This window comes from Aspergillus puulaauensis, chromosome 2 (assembly GCF_016861865.1).
Source record: "Aspergillus puulaauensis MK2 DNA, chromosome 2, nearly complete sequence".
Taxonomy (NCBI): Eukaryota; Fungi; Ascomycota; class Eurotiomycetes; order Eurotiales; family Aspergillaceae; genus Aspergillus; species Aspergillus puulaauensis.
The window spans coordinates 2,152,451-2,167,975 of NC_054858.1; the positions used below are offsets into that span (position 1 = coordinate 2,152,451).

A 15,525-nucleotide genomic window follows, 5' to 3' on the forward strand; every position below is an offset into this window, starting at 1 on the left:
GTCTAACCCGCTATGCCAGAAAATACAAATCAAACACCATCCCCCTCTCCATCCCCAGTCTCCTTCTTCCCCGGCCCCTTCACATTAACCCACTCCATAGCAACAACCCCCAAGATCGCAACAACAGACAAGCCCACCCCAACATAAAACGTCTCCGTCAGCGCCTTATTATACGCAACCAGCACAGCCCGATAAGCCGCCTCGCCCTGCCCCTTAAGAACAACCCTCTTCACCTCCGTCGCCCCCCCCTCAATCAACTTCCCTGCATCCACAACACCCGGCGCATAAACGCCGATATTCGCACTAAGCCGATTCCCAAAAACATTCTGCCCAACGGAGACAAACACCGCCGCACACAGATTCTCAAGGAACATGACAATCGCAGTCCCGATCGCCACGTCTTCAATGGGGAGGGCGCACTGCGGCGCCGCAAACGCAGTCTGCAGTCCGAGGCCGACCCCCGCGCCGAATAGGAACTGGAATCCGATCCACTCGGGGCTTCCGGAGGAGACGGAGAGGGTTGTCAACAGGCCGGATCCGGTGGACATTAGGAGGACGGTGAGGTAGGCGAAGGGAATGTAGTAGCCGATTTTGCTTGTGAGGAGGCCGCCCGAGAGGGAGAAGACGACGTAGGCGAGGACCATGGGGAGGTTCATGACGCCGGATCGGATTGGGGAGGCGGATTTTATGGCTTGGAACCAGATTGGGATCTAGATTAACAAGATGTTAGGGGGGGAGACCTTTGGTTGGGTTGGTTGGTTGGGGACGTACGTAGTATAGCATCAAGAAGAAGCCGGCTGTAACTCCCGAACCGAAGAGGGCTGCGCCCCAGACGTTGCGGTTCCCGAAGACACGGGGTGGGACTGTTGCGCGGTCGCCGCTGAAGTACTGGATAGTTGTGAATCCGACGAGGAGAGCACCGGCGAGGACAAGCAGGGCGATGATACGGCCGTTGTCCCATGGGTATTTCGTTCCGCCCCATTGAAGCGCGAGGAGGAGACAGATGACGCCTGGGAGCAGGCATAACGAGCCCGGGACATCCATCTGCTTGATTTGGTTCAGAGCGCCAGATTGGCGATTATTGCTGCCAGCGAACGACGGAATGAGGAAGACGATTACGAAGGCTGGGACAACGCCGAGAGGGAGGTTGATGTAGAAACACCATCTCCAGGTGAGCGAGGCGTTATCGGTAAAGGCACCGCCCATAAGTGGTCCGGCTATGGCAGCCAGCCCGTACATGGCACCGAGGAGACCGACAAGAGTTGGTCGTTTTGGCGCTGGGACAGAGTGCGCGATCAGCAGGAATGAACCGTTGGCGACGCCGCCAGCCCCGACGCCTGCAATGGCACGGCCGATGATCAGGGCCATGGACGACGGAGCAACGGCGCAGATGAGAGAGCCGAGTTCGAAGAGGAATAGAGCGGCGAGGTAGACCCATTTGACGGTGTAGAAGGTGTACAGCTTTCCCCAGAACAGTTGGAAGGCACAGTTGGTGAGAAGGTATGCACTGGCGTACCAGCCCACGTCTCCAAGGGCATGGAATTGATCGGTGATCTTTGGAATGGCGCTGGAGAGGATTGTGTTGTCGAGCCCAACGAGGAACATGGAGAGATTGAGGCCGAATAAGATGCAGGCGAGCTTGACTCTGCCAGGATATTGCGGTTCATCTTGTAAAGGTGTCGGCCTTGATTCTTCTCTTTTCTCAGGCACACCTGAGGTATTGTTGAGTGGATTGTCTGCCATGAAGAAGATGAGGTAGGCTGATGAGAAGCTGAATGCTGATGAATGGATGGTGCAGGTTATACTGAGTTTATACTCTTTATACTCAGCCCTTAAAGACCGATCCGGAAAGTGGACCACGCCAAGACATGAGTCATGGTCACTCATGAGCACTCATAGCCAATCATAGTCAGCAGCAGGACCAATTGGCCAATTGGATTAAGCTCATCTTGCTTGCTTGCAGACATCCAGATCGCCGTCATAACTGCTCATTAACACAGCTGAGGTATCTACAATGACAGAGAATGCAGGAACTTGTCTTGTCATTCACCTGGATATTCCAAAACCCCTTAGTATCACTTCTAAATGTCTTAATGTCATCAACTACCTAGTAAAGCAATCTACACCCCCATAAACAACTCCAGCATCTTGTCATACCGTGGCGATCCAAGCCCAGTAACCGGATCCCACCCAGGAGCAGCCGGAAACCCATCAGATTTACACCCCGGATTGTTCCCCTCGACAACATCCCGAAACACCTCCGGATGGGCATAAAGCAGCGGATTCACAAACCCAACAGTCGGCTTCCCAGCTGCAATCCTCTCCTCGTTAATCCGGGTCAGCATTGCCGCGAAAATCGGCGCACTGGCCGAAGTCCCTCCACCTATAGTCGGACTCCCGTTCCAAAAGACAAGCAGGTTCTCCCCGAAAGCCGATACATCGGGATAGGCACGGCCAATGCGGTTATAGAGGCCCCCGTTCTGCGCGAAACTGCTGTTGTCCACGCCCTCGTAGTACGGGTAACTCAAGTTCACGCGGGAAAAGTACCCCTCGACCGCGGAGCGCTGGTACCACGGTTGCGGGAAGACATTGCTGAATCCGCCGCCAGAGGCAAAGGCACGGGAGGCAACTTCGTTGGGATGATACGGGTCTCCGCCTTGAGGGAGAGTCGTCGCACCGACGGCAGTAAGATAGGGGCAGATTGCTGGGAAGTCCGGTTGGAAGACGGTACCGTTTTCGCCGAGACACCATTTGTCGTCGTCGAGGGCTACGCCGCGATCGCCGGAGGCGATGACGACGGAGACGCCCTGCAGACCGAGTTTCATCCACTCGTTGCATTGCCGCCGGATGTATCTTATGGGGAGCGAGGATTCGGCGACGCCGTAGGAGATGGAGATTACGTTTGTGGGCTTATAGACACCGCATTGCTTTGAGCCTTTGTAGCCGCCTGGGGCGGGGTTTGGGTATGGAGGGTCGAGAGACTCCTCGGATGCGTCGCAGTAGGAGCCGTCGACTGCGTCGAGGAAGTTGTTGAATGCGCCGGTGAAGGGGTTGTTTCTCTGGTAGACAGGGTCGTCGGTTTGGAAGAGGACTGAGTTCTGCGGCCAGATGACGGGGTATGAGACTTCGAAGTCCAGGGCGGATTCTGGGCCTGGGTTCTCTGGTGGTGCTGGGGCTGTTGCGCCGTTGATGAGCCTGTGGACTGGATGCGTGTTGTTGGGGATGTTGCTGTTGAGGTTAGGGTTATCATTCTGGACTGGGCGAGGTGGGGGGGGGGTATACCTGGCAAGGTGGGAGAAGAACAGGTTTAGGTCGGTCTGGCTGTAGATGTCGTTCAGGGTCTCGAAAATCCCAAGCTCATTTCCAGGGGCTGCGGTCGTGCCTTCAGTGATATTATACATGACTGTTCTGTCAGTCAATTCCATTTGCGGGAAGCGATATACGTACGCCGAAGGCAAGCTGGCGTAACCACCGCATCGCAATATGCAAGGACGTCTTTCAGCACATCCTCCAAATCAACATCCGTACCGGCAATGGGCTGGGGGAAAATATCGACGTCGTCTCGTTTCTGGCTGCGCTTACGCGATGGAGCGCTGACCTCTTGGATCTTGACACCAGGAGTAATGTAGTCGATGTGCGACTGCAGCGACAGAGGGATATGATATCTATCACTTTAGCAAGAAACACGAGAAAAGGAACCAGACAGACATACTCTCGACAAGCAATATGCGACCGACCAGAGTCAGCATGCGAGTACAGATAGTATTCCGCGCGCAGCAGCCGCTCCATCTCCTGGACAGACGCATCGAACTGCAACCATTGCTTGTTCACAGACTGCGAGACACGATCCCCAGCTATACCTTCAAACTCCAGCCAAGCACGCACGCTCTCAACGCTTTCTCCAGACGGGGCAAACAAGTCATGGACTTGGTCTGGCGCGAGATGGATTCCGTAAGCCGGCGATCCAGGATCCGATCTATGCAAGGGTTAGCAAATGCATATGCAGTGAGATGCAACATAAGCTGGGTCAGATACATTTCCATTAATAGATCATGGCCCTTGTCCAGGTTGGATTGGGCCAGTCCGATTCTGACTGGGAGGACCTCCTGGCCTCCTAGTCTTGCAATCTCGCTCCATGCATCGGGAAGGATATCGCGGCGCTCATGGACAATGTGATCGCCGTAAGCAGCCACAACGCCCAATGCAGAGAGCGTTATCGCTAGAAGAAAAGGCAGCAGACGCATTGCGGATGGCGATCACGTCAACAGGAGGACAGAAGATATCCTACGCGAGTGTTGTAAGCTGATTGACAACCGATGTGAAGGAAAGTCCATGAAAAGGAATATGGATAGATAAAAGTATCTGTGTTTGCCAGGACCAGGAACAGACAGGAACAAACAGGAACAGTGGTGGGTGAATTACCCGCGTGGCAGAGAACAATGGGTGCACAATGGGAATGGCTTCATATTGTTGTCCACAGCTCCAAAACACCGAAACACCAAGACCCAAGACTGGCGAAGCGGGGATTAAATGAGATTCATCAGCCCAGGTAACCATTTAAACTGCAAACAGCCACTCCTTGCAGCCAGCATAGTGAATATCGGCGCCTCAACTGCGGCCATTGGCCGGAGTTAGACTGTTCAGCAGCGAGGTTGCACAGGGGCACAAACTCGCTGTTTGTCTGTCATCCTTGCACTGTTTAAACAGCAAACAAAGAAGTAATATATCTTACTAATAGTAGTTTACTCTAGTTACCGAGTAGGATTGGCTTCCTGGAGTAGGGCTGTGTTGGAGGCTCATGTCGATCCGGAAGATACCAAAGTTTTTCCATCTACCAGACTCCTGATATTTATTTATTTTATGGATCTACAAGTAGTGCAACGAAGATCACTTGTAATGGACCTTGTTCTGACGCTGTCATCGTTGACATTCGAAGACAGTCGTAGCTATACTAAGACTTTATTTCCCACAGACTTCAGTAGCTCTCGTGGAAAGAAACAAGAATAACGAATTAACAACCGCCGTTTAAAAGCCCACCTAATAAACCGTAATCGAAGCCGACCCACTACTCTGATACCCCTCCGTGGCCACAATCTGATAATTATGCGTCCCCAGACTCATCCCCAGCCCCGCCCACGCATTGAAGTGATTAGCAGTCGTGACACTCCCCGACGTGCGCTTCGACTGGCGCACCGAGAAGAACTGCGTAAACGTCGCCGTGCCTTCAATCGAGGGCGCGTTGTACCGAACCGCAGTGTAGATATCGTATGTCCCTCCATCAGAAGTCACTGTCCCGCGGTATGTGCCCCCACTGCCGGGGTTGTAGGTACCGTATGATTCAACGATGTAATACTCAATCAGCGGGTTCTGGGTCCAGCCGTAGACGGCCAGGTAGCCGTTGCCGCTGGGGTTGAAGCTTCCGCCGTAGTTTATGGTTCTGGACTGTTAGCACAGTGTTTGTCTTGTAACTGGACATGGAGTATGTACCGTGTACTCCCCGGGTTCCATCCCTTTCCGCCGACGAAGTTTCCAACGTTAGACCACTGCACTGTATACGATCCACCGGCGCCGTTGGTGTAGGTCACATCGCCGCCGCCGTCGGTCCAGAAGGAGTAATAGTAGCCGTTGTGGTAGCCGGTGGAGCTAGGGGTGGAGCGCTCAATTAAGCTTGAGTCGCGCAGGGAGAGGTCTTCTGGTTTAGGGGCGGCGAAGACACCTATAGCAGCGGTGAAAGCGAAAAGGAGAGTGGATAGCGAGACCATGATTGTTGTCGATGCTTGGTTGTTTGGACTGGTAGTTTGTTTGGTAGGTGAGGGACACTCAGTGGCTTTATAGACGAAGCTGGTAAAGGGAGTAATCGTATGCGAGGTATATTAGGCTGTTTAGGGCATCTTCTTAGGCATCTATCCGGAGTATGCCCGCGATGGCCTTCACGAGTCTGGCTGCATACCGTATTCCGGACATGTGTCCGTTGCAGAACGAGCTCATTATAACGCCATAACTGAGTTTCTACATACAAAGCCACTTGTTCCTGATCCGAATTGGAAGTTGCTGCTTGGCAGGCATAGCCACTTCTTCAGGACACAGACCAATATATCTATACAGCCTAAAGACGTGCAGAAAGCGACTCATGTTCGCGGGGCCCAAGTAGGTTCTTGGGGCTTAGATTGCGGGGCCATGGTCTAGACCTGTCGTCGAGGGCTCGAGCCTTGTTCGTAATATCCGGCAAATGTTGCTAACCACTCTATTGCGGTCGAGCGGAATGCGACATTGGATCTCATGACCTCCTGTTCCTGGTCTAAGTCGATTTCGTGAAGGACATTGTTGCCTGTAGTTTATATCGACTGACGAAAGTTATCCTTAGAGTGTCCCATGGGCAGCTTCAAAATTATTGTACGTGATACTACCAGCCAATGGCTGATAAACAGTCTGTCATTGGTAGTGTCTAATATCTTAGCAAGCAAGGCTGGTTTAAAGAGTTCCATTATAGGGCGAGACACTACAACGGACATCGGTTAGGGCTGGAGGATGGAGTACAACGCAGGGATATGTGGTGCCGGAATATTGAATTAGTATTTTAGTTAGACAACTATAGTTATATTAGCATTCTTACTAACTTATTTGCTAGCATTAACTGATTCAGTCTAGACAAACTGACATCATCACCAGCCAGTAGTTGAGCGTGCACCAACCATGGTTGGCCAGAGTCTAACAGTGACATGCACGAGTTAGTTACGAGATGATGCTTAATCATGACTAACAGCCTTGTTACACGAGGATTCTCCTGGTTAAAACTACAGTTTCCTACTGCCAGCTTCCTACTGCCAAGTGGTGATTTTGTAAATATCCACTCCGTATATACGAAAATGCGCTGGATGCTCCCCAACGCCAGCTTCTGGCGCTCAGACCGCACCAACCTGCCCACCCCAAGCCATGTCATCCCCTTTGCCGGCCGTATAGGCGCCAACCAGGAATTCGCAGTCGACAAGGCCAGTTGCACGCAGCAAGAGCTTCTGCAGAAGTTTCCCGATGCGGCGCCCTGGATCCCGGTGCGAGACGCCTTGTCTCTGAGAACTATTCTACAGCCGGAGCTGTGGAAGGCTGCGGTGGTCGAAGGCATAGGTTGGTACAGCCAGCTGCGATCGAAGTAGAACTAACAACCGACTAGGAACGTGTCTGCTGGTTTACCTTACCAGCTTTGTAGCTGTTGGTCTAGGTGAACTTGTTAAGTGCGCCTCGCTACCTACTCCTAGTCCGCCCAGCCTAACAAGCCCATAGCACATTTGCATCTGGTCCCCTCGTGCCCGGTCTACTCGGCTCGCTCACGACATTAATCTCTCTCCCGCTGTTTATATTCGCCACGGGCCCTGTATCAGGAGCCCATCTCAACCCAACAATCACCATCGCGACCTTCCTCGGCCGACTCGCCACACTCCCAAGGTCTATTCTATACGTCACCTTTCAGATCTTCGGTGGTGCAATCGCAGGCTGGCTACTCCGGGCTAGCTTCGATACAAGATCAGTGCGTCTTCCTCTATAAAAAAAAAAAAAAAAACCACTAACATCACACAGTTCATCGTCCCCGGCTGCTACTTCGACACCGGCCAAGTCTCTGTCCGCAGCGCATTCACAATCGAATTCACCACCGACTTTGCACTCATATTCCTCGCATTCGGCGTCGGCCTTGAGCCCCGCCAACGAGCCGTCTTCGGCCCAGCCCTAGGCCCCATCCTTGTCGGGTTCGTGCTGGCAATGTGCACCTTCTTCACGGGGATCAGTCGTCCTGGATTTACAGGATTCTGTACGTCTTCTTTAAACCGATACTGACCTGGCTGTACAAAGACAAGACAAGACACTGAACTGACAAACTCCAAGCAGGAAACCCGGCCAGGTGCTTTGGTGCGATGGTTGGATCCCATTTTTACTTCTACCACTGGATCCATTGGATTGGGCCGCTGACGGCGTCGATTGCGCATGGGGTGCTGTATTGTCTTCTTCCTCCGTATTCAAGAGATTCGACTTCGGGGGATCGCTCAGAGTCGGTGGCTTAAGATACTGTTGGAGTATCATAAGGACAACTAATGATGTAACGAAGCCCATACTGTTCTCATACGACTGGATTATAAATATATACAGTGAGACTAAAAATTAATTATGCTCAGTCTTATTCTATACTCCTTGTGTAATGTGAACGGCGATCAAGCCCTAATTCACAGGTCTACAGAAATGTAAACCCCAAGATCCTAACTTGAGTTTTGTGGATGCCACGCTGTTTATCTGTGTTTACGCTCCAGGAATAGCCCCCGACGCGTGCGAAGAGACTCACGCCGCCGCTGAGATAATTCCCAGACTCATGCATAATTGAAAGCTTTATATTATAGGGTGCGTCATTTGACATTTTATTCAGGAGACAATGGCATGTCTTCCGCGCATTAGATACTCTGACATAGTGGATCCTCACAAGAAAGCGACTGGTAAGAAAATACAACACCAGACGGACAATGGGCATACAAGAAACGAAGATACAGTGGAGAAAAGGAAATGAACAGGTGGGGAATTTAACACAGAGAAGAAAAGACCGAGAGAAGGAAAGCTCCAGGCGCATCCCAATGCTGGCGAAAGGTTAGAAAGAAAAATGAAAAACAACGCAGGATCACTGCGAGACCCAGGACGTGTATAGGTCCAACCCAAATCAGGGGATTGTTCGGTCATCAACATCGTTCGTCCAAATGCACGGACGCAAACATAAACCCCGCGGGGTTAGACATTTTTATACAGCAGCAGAGGCTCGCCGACGTTTTCGATCTCCGGGATTGTACACTTCAGGTCGAAAGCCTTGGCGAGGACGATTTTGAATATCTGCGCTGGTTAGAACCGAGGTTCATGTATAATCAGTTGGAGGTGGATCATACCTTCTGTACGTTGATACTGTGGCTGGTACTGCTGAAAATCAAACTAGCCTTCATCGCCTTCGCAAATCGTTTGGCCTGGTGGGGTTAGACAAGAGTTGAGGACAGGAGTGCGATACTTACCTGGATAGAAATCTCTTCCTGGTCCTCCCGCGGGAAATTGACAAAATGATCGTACTTGGTACCCACCAAGAAAGGAATCGCAGTCTTGTTGAACCCACGGCCTTGTCGGTACCACTCCTTGATCGAATTCAGAGTACTCTTGCGAGTGAGGTCGAACATGAACAGAATGGCGACGGCATCGTTGCACACAAGGGGAAGCATGTTGACGAACTCGCGCTGGCCACCCAAATCCCAGATCGAAAATGTAATCTCCGTATTCCGGATCGAAATTGTTTTTTCCATGAAGTTGACGCCTACACGATTAGCAAGGCCATTAAGTAGATAACCGCTGACGCGAACCTACCTAGAGTTTGTATATAATCTTCATCCCAGCTTCCCTCGACATATTTCACCATCAAACTGGTTTTTCCGATCTGTGCATCTCCGACCATGCCGACCTTGATCACCACGCTGTTTTTTGATGACTGGGACGGCTGCTTCTGGTTCTGGGTAACTGATAATCCGGAGCTCGGTCTCGACGACGTCGGGGCCTGCGGCTGGGGGTCCGGCTGGGGGTCCTGGGCCGGAGTGTGATATTCATAATGGGCGCGAGAGTCGCTGCTGTAGCCGTTGTGATAGCTCGCCGGAGGGAGGGTGGAGCCTTCGGAGGCTGCAATTGGAACAATGGTAGGCGTTTCGGTCTCCGAGGTGTGAGAGAGCGCTTGTGGGGTGTGGTCCAGCTGCTCTGACTGATCCTGCTGCTGCACCTGATGCTCAGGGTATTGTGGGTGGGATTCTTGAATTTGTTGCTGGTCTTGCTCCTGTTGTGGCTCGGGGACTTCAGGCACAGGCGCTTCTGCGACCGGGGGCTGGGCGGGGTCCATGGCGGGACGAACGAGGGGATATCAGAGCGCAGCTCGTGAAGGAGGTAGGGAGAGACGAGAGATGAAACAAAGCGTCGACAGGAGGGACTGGAGTTGGACGAGCAGGGAGGGGGAGCTGAGGTCAACAAGCAACACAGAGGGAGCACTCAGGCTTCAGCACAGCCGCAGCTCCCCAGTGATCGCCGCTAGCCGCGATAGGCTTAGTGCGGGCCTCCGACCGTCGACGAAAAAAAAGTTCCTGAACCCTAAAATTATTCCATCATCGCCATCTCCGTCCTCTGCCGCACGACTGGCTCGTTGCTGCTACCTGGACCGACTGATTTTTTTGCTAAAATGTCCAAGAGAACTGCTGACGCCGCCGATGAGCACGCCGCCGCCCTCAAGGCTGGCGAGCGCCCCATGGCCGATGCCCCTCCCGACGAGATGGGCGATTTCGAAGACGAGTTCGAGGACGAGTTTGAGAGCGAGGATGAGATTCTGGAGGCCGGTGTGGATGGACGACCGGATGCAGAGCGTGAAGCAGAGGAAAAGGGTATGGTATTGTCCAGATGTCGTGGAGTGACCTAGCTAACATAGTGAAGCCGACTCCATGGAAGTAGACCAACAGACATTCATTCCCGGTCGGACGAAACTGCCAGCAGGAGAGGTGCTCTCGCCCGACACTTCGACCTACGATATGCTGCACACCCTCAGCACGCCGTGGCCCTGTTTATCTTTCGACATTGTTCGTGACACACTAGGCGACAACCGCAAGACCTACCCCGCGACAGTATACGCTGTCACCGGAACTCAGGCAGAGGGCCGTCGGGCGAAGGAGAATGAATTGATGGTTCTCAAGCTGAGCGGCCTGAGCAAGATGGACAAGGAGAACGAGACAGACTCCGAAAGTGATTCGGACGACGACGAAGGCGGCGAGGCCATCCTGGAGTCCAAGAGCATTCCTCTCGGGTCTACGGCCAACCGCATCCGCGCCCATCAGACTCCGCAGACCGACATTACCAAGCCCCCGCAGACCATTACCGCGACAATGCTGGAGAACGCTCAAGTGGTCATCCACGATGTCACCCCTCACCTCACTAGCTTCGATGTCCCCGGCACCATGCTCCCTCCTTCCGCCTCCAAGCCCTTGTCTACCCTCCGCATGCACAAGTCCGAGGGCTACGCTCTCGACTGGTCCCCTCTCCAGCCGCTCGGAAAGCTCCTGACAGGAGACAACGACGGTCTCATCTACGTCACAACCCGCACCGAAGGAGGAGGATGGGTGACGGACACCCGGCCGTTCACCGGACACACCTCGTCCATTGAAGAGCTCCAATGGTCGCCGAACGAGAAGAACGTGTTCGCGTCAGCAAGCAGCGACGGAACAGTCAAAGTGTGGGACGTCCGATCGAAATCCCGCAAACCCGCCGTAGACGTCAAGGTCTCCAACACCGACGTCAACGTGATGAGCTGGTCGAAGCAGACCTCGCACCTTCTCGCCACCGGCGCCGACGACGGGCAGTGGGCTGTCTGGGATCTGCGACACTGGAAGCCCAACCCCAGCGCTCCCTCGGCGCCCATCACCGCATCCCCGGTCGCCTCGTTCGACTTCCACAAGGACCCGATCACAAGTATCGAATGGCACCCAACGGACGACAGTGTCGTTGCCGTCGGATCGGCCGATAACACCGTTACCCTGTGGGATCTTGCCGTCGAGCTGGATGAGGAAGAAAGCCGCGAGGCGGGTCTAGCGGATGTTCCGCCGCAGCTGCTGTTCGTGCACTACACAGAGTCTGTCAAGGAAGTGCACTGGCAGGCTCAAATGCCGGGGACTCTTATGGCCACCGGTGCGAGCGGTTTTGGGTACGTATCTCGCTTTCTTTACCAAGTTACTTATACTAACTGTTTGCAGTGTGTTCAAGACGATCAGCGTTTAAAAGTAATGGCTTGGTTAATGATGTTTCATGTTCGTATTGATGATTCTGCTCGACGGCTTATCATACCATCGCGGCGAGCCGTATATAGACCATCTTATTTCAATGAATGATTATGACATGAAGCGAGGTTATCCAATCAATCCGCATCTTAGCGATGGGTATCATTAACGGCAGTCTATCGTCTATCTTAGTCTATCCAACATGCCGAACCAACCAACCAACCTCAACCTATCTATCTATCTATCTATTTGGACAGTATATTGCCAAACCCAGTTATCGATCTACTCCGCCTTAACACCCTTATCAGTCTCAACCCAATGATAAACCCCACTATCCTTCTCCGTCTCGCCCACAAACTGACAAGCCTTATAAGTCTGCGCAAGACTCCTCAAAAACCCCGTCTCCTCCTTATGATACTGATCCCCGAGCACGGGGATAATAGCATCGGTCGCCTCCTCGGCGCGGTAAAACGGAATGCGCGAGAACAGATGATGCACCACATGGTGGTCAATAATATGATGAAAGAAATGGCGTCCAATGAACCCGAAATCCCGATCCACAGTGGACAGCGCCCCGCGCGTAAACGTCCACGTCGCATCCGTGTAGTGCGCGATGTCGCGGTGCGTGTGGTGCAGATACGTAATCGCGACCAGCCAGTGATGAACCCACATATAAGGCACGAAGTAGAGCAGGGCCATCTTGAGCAATCCGACCTGCTGCCCGAGGTACCAGACTGCGGAGCCGACGAGGAGGAGACCAAAGTCGGAGATCGCAATCAGGTGCCGCTGGTTCTCGGTCCAGAGAGAACTCGCTGGGTCGAAGTGGCTTGTGCTCTGCTGGTACCCGAACCAGCCGTTGCCCTTGCCCTGGACGGGGCGGCTCTTTGTGCCTGCTGTTACGTAGAAGCAGAGATACATCTGCCACCCGGCGAGCTGGTGCATGAGAAGACTGAGGAAGGAGTAGATGGGGGTATCTTCGAAGTGCTCCAGCCAGGCGGGGAGGTTGCGGGGGCGGGCCTCGTAGTCCTTGTCTGTCCAGGGGACGAAGGCTGTGTCGCGCTCGGTGTTGTTTGTGTAGCGGTGGTGGCGCGCGTGGGTGATTTTCCAGCTGAAGTAGGGGACTAGCAGGAGGGAGTGCAGGGCCCAGCCGATGATGTCGTTGACGAGGGTGTACGGCGAGAAGGCGCCGTGGCCGCATTCGTGCGCGAGGATCCAGATCCCGGTACCGACGCAGCCTTGGGCGAAGCCATAGGCGGTCCAGGCGAGGATGCGCAGGGGCTGCGAGGGGATCAGGTCGATTTGGAGCGCGGCGTAGAAGAGCACGCTGGCGTAAAGGAGGTCCCGGGCGACATAGGCGCAGGAGATGGTGAGCGAGCGGTCGAAGCAGTGCTTGGGGATTGCATCGCGGATTGTTTTGAGAGTGAGTTCCTGGGATTCGGGGGTCTGAGGGGTTAGTGCTGAGGTTGGAACTGGAGAAGTTGAGTATAGACCTGTTTGATCCCCGTTGCGGGTATAGCTTCAGCCATGGTGTAGATGCACAATTCGACAAAGCGCGGCAATTGCAGTCCAAATAGCAAAAACTGAACAGTATGTAGCTGACCAGTTTGTAGCTGAGCCGGGAAAGACAGAAAACTCAACCTCCCAACGCCCCGTCTACAAACAGAAAAACAGAATCCACATAACCCTAAGCTCCCCGGGCCTGGCTAAGCCTGGAGCATGCTAGTGTACAAACTGGCAGAGCACTCCTTTCCCAGGTAAGCCTAGCAGCAGGATCAAGGGCTCAGCAGTGGAGCCCACGCTGGCCCAGCGGCGTGTTTGATAGGCGCATCTGTAACGGCGCCGTGGTCGAGATGGAATTTTTTGCATGGCGTTTGACAGTTCTCTGGGTCCCAATTCCAAACTGATCCAAATCCCCAACGCTGTGGATTTGCCCCTTTAATTCGGCTATTTCTGTCCAGGGGCGGCGGTGCTCCGCTGGTTTCATGACGCGGACTCAGGGGGATCTCTCACCGCAGTTTCTCCCAACAGAATGCAGCGGACAAAGGTACAGACAGGTCTGAATTGACTGGTGGGCTGCAGTTGGTGAGTGGGTGTTGATGGACATGTCAGATGCACAATTAATGCGGCCTTACATAAGCTATGCATCTGCCTGTCAGCATTCTCGCACCCGCGCTCTGATTGGCAGCAGCAGGCTAGGCTAAGATTAACCTAGCGTTAGGCGCCTTCGGCTTTCGGTGCGCCATTTTATTTGCGTTTCCATGTCGATCCAGCCCAGCACCATCACCTCGGAGGACGCAGTCCCAACACGTGAAGCGATCCCGAGGCCGAATCGCAGTTCGTCGTTGTACACGTTTGCGTATAAGTTGTGTTAATTGAAACAATGATATATATATACTATCTATCGACACGCGTCAGGTAGGATTGAGAATGAGAAAGCCTAACATTTTATTTACTCCGAGGCAATTCGCTGAAAAGAGACTGTATTGCACTGATTTGGCAATAAACATGTGCAAGCCCTAAGTTGCTTGAAGCATGTGGTGACAGTGGATGGATGTTTGGATCGGCTTGTCCCACTGGCATTTAGAGCTAAGACAATGCATACATTTGCTTGCAGTTTCTTGGAGGATAGTTATCAACTGGAAAATAACTAGTAACTTACTACAAAATCAAGGCCATGAAGAGGCGTAGAGTATGGAGTCACTGAGGTCTTCCCATAGACATAAAAGCCAGTTTCTCCGAGACACGTCCATACTCGTACACCTCAAATCCCACCTTCTCAAGGACTCTCAAGCTCCCCAAATTCGCACACTTGACCGCTGAAAAGAGCCTCTCACTGAGATCCCAGGCACGAGGCAACTCCCACCACGCCTCGACTACAGCCCGCGCAGCCTCCGTTGCATACCCTTTCCCCCAGGCGTCAGGATGAAACATGTATCCCAGTGCGGGCGCAGGATCTATTGAGCCAATACCAACAGCACCAATGCTCTCTTCTCTGAGGGTCGGATCTAGACTGTCTTTCCTGAAAACCAGGAAATAGAAATGCCGATTCCCGACAGCGCCCGAGCCGTCTGGCGTTTGGAAGACCTTCTTATGCATCCATTTTTTGGTGTCACTTGGGCTGCTGTCCGGGACTTTCGATCTCCTATACTTACATATTAGCTTAGCGAGAAAGCGAAGCCGAAGGTTATATAGAGTGTCTGTGCGTACAGCCAATCCATAACATCCTGTCGACCTCGAGTACGGAAGAGCTGTGCTGCATCTTCGTCGTTGTCGGGCCGGAAGAGTCGCAGAACGAGACGCTGCGTGTGGAGTTCTTTGAATTCTGAAGGCTCTGGGAGGATGACCGCCGTCTCTTGTTTGGGAAAGGGGAGTGAGGTCTGGGGGTATTCTTCTGTCATTTTAAGCGAGACTGGCCTTAGAAGTGGTGGTCCTAAGGCTGTTTAAGTGAGATATCAAGTGAGATGGCACTGAATGCGGGGTACGTAGACTTATATTAATACTAAAGTAGTATACCAATGTATTAATGTGTCAGTCCCCATCCTCCACCCCCCGGACTGTTGACCTCCATCATCTCGCCCTCGTCCAGCTTCAACTCAGCCTTCCCCCCGACAGACACCTTGTCAAACCCAGTGCGATCCCCATTCCACCGATGCACGTAGTTCTCCCCAACCGCGCCCTCCCCTCCCCCCTCCATCCCATACGGCGCAAACACCCG

At 53.1% G+C, this 15,525-nt stretch overlaps 8 protein-coding genes across 8 annotated transcripts; 2 read left to right on the forward strand and 6 right to left on the reverse strand.

Moving 5' to 3' along the window:
* Positions 1 to 29: 29 nt before the first annotated feature.
* APUU_20890A (MDR family MFS transporter) lies at positions 30 to 1,887 on the reverse strand (the record flags this gene model as incomplete). The annotated part of the gene is made up of 2 exons (XM_041699581.1): positions 30 to 710; positions 772 to 1,887. 2 exons carry the CDS (start codon positions 1,885 to 1,887, stop codon positions 30 to 32), a joined length of 1,797 nt encoding a protein of 598 aa, XP_041552652.1.
* Positions 1,888 to 2,120: 233 nt separating this feature from the next.
* SED1 (S53 family peptidase) lies at positions 2,121 to 4,244 on the reverse strand (the record flags this gene model as incomplete). Its single annotated transcript, XM_041699582.1, has 4 exons — positions 2,121 to 3,403; positions 3,448 to 3,665; positions 3,713 to 3,976; positions 4,036 to 4,244. The coding sequence occupies 4 exons, from the start codon at positions 4,242 to 4,244 to the stop codon at positions 2,121 to 2,123; spliced, it is 1,974 nt and encodes a 657-aa protein (XP_041552653.1).
* Positions 4,245 to 5,037: 793 nt separating this feature from the next.
* Positions 5,038 to 5,762, reverse strand: APUU_20892A (glycoside hydrolase family 11 protein; the record flags this gene model as incomplete). Its single annotated transcript, XM_041699583.1, has 2 exons — positions 5,038 to 5,437; positions 5,488 to 5,762. The coding sequence occupies 2 exons, from the start codon at positions 5,760 to 5,762 to the stop codon at positions 5,038 to 5,040; spliced, it is 675 nt and encodes a 224-aa protein (XP_041552654.1).
* A 1,104-nt stretch (positions 5,763 to 6,866) lies between these two features.
* Positions 6,867 to 7,827, forward strand: APUU_20893S (uncharacterized protein; the record flags this gene model as incomplete). The annotated part of the gene is made up of 4 exons (XM_041699584.1): positions 6,867 to 7,122; positions 7,169 to 7,229; positions 7,279 to 7,522; positions 7,573 to 7,827. 4 exons carry the CDS (start codon positions 6,867 to 6,869, stop codon positions 7,825 to 7,827), a joined length of 816 nt encoding a protein of 271 aa, XP_041552655.1.
* A 933-nt stretch (positions 7,828 to 8,760) lies between these two features.
* APUU_20894A (Spg1/Tem1 GTP-binding protein) lies at positions 8,761 to 9,895 on the reverse strand (the record flags this gene model as incomplete). Its single annotated transcript, XM_041699586.1, has 4 exons — positions 8,761 to 8,859; positions 8,913 to 8,987; positions 9,033 to 9,325; positions 9,376 to 9,895. The coding sequence occupies 4 exons, from the start codon at positions 9,893 to 9,895 to the stop codon at positions 8,761 to 8,763; spliced, it is 987 nt and encodes a 328-aa protein (XP_041552656.1).
* Positions 9,896 to 10,228: 333 nt separating this feature from the next.
* RRB1 (ribosome biosynthesis protein RRB1) lies at positions 10,229 to 11,811 on the forward strand (the record flags this gene model as incomplete). The annotated part of the gene is made up of 3 exons (XM_041699587.1): positions 10,229 to 10,427; positions 10,477 to 11,737; positions 11,787 to 11,811. The coding sequence occupies 3 exons, from the start codon at positions 10,229 to 10,231 to the stop codon at positions 11,809 to 11,811; spliced, it is 1,485 nt and encodes a 494-aa protein (XP_041552657.1).
* A 281-nt stretch (positions 11,812 to 12,092) lies between these two features.
* On the reverse strand, positions 12,093 to 13,336 carry APUU_20896A (oleate delta-12 desaturase; the record flags this gene model as incomplete). The annotated part of the gene is made up of 2 exons (XM_041699588.1): positions 12,093 to 13,253; positions 13,301 to 13,336. 2 exons carry the CDS (start codon positions 13,334 to 13,336, stop codon positions 12,093 to 12,095), a joined length of 1,197 nt encoding a protein of 398 aa, XP_041552658.1.
* Positions 13,337 to 14,507: 1,171 nt separating this feature from the next.
* On the reverse strand, positions 14,508 to 15,208 carry APUU_20897A (GNAT family N-acetyltransferase; the record flags this gene model as incomplete). Its single annotated transcript, XM_041699589.1, has 2 exons — positions 14,508 to 14,952; positions 15,018 to 15,208. 2 exons carry the CDS (start codon positions 15,206 to 15,208, stop codon positions 14,508 to 14,510), a joined length of 636 nt encoding a protein of 211 aa, XP_041552659.1.
* Positions 15,209 to 15,525: the final 317 nt, after the last annotated feature.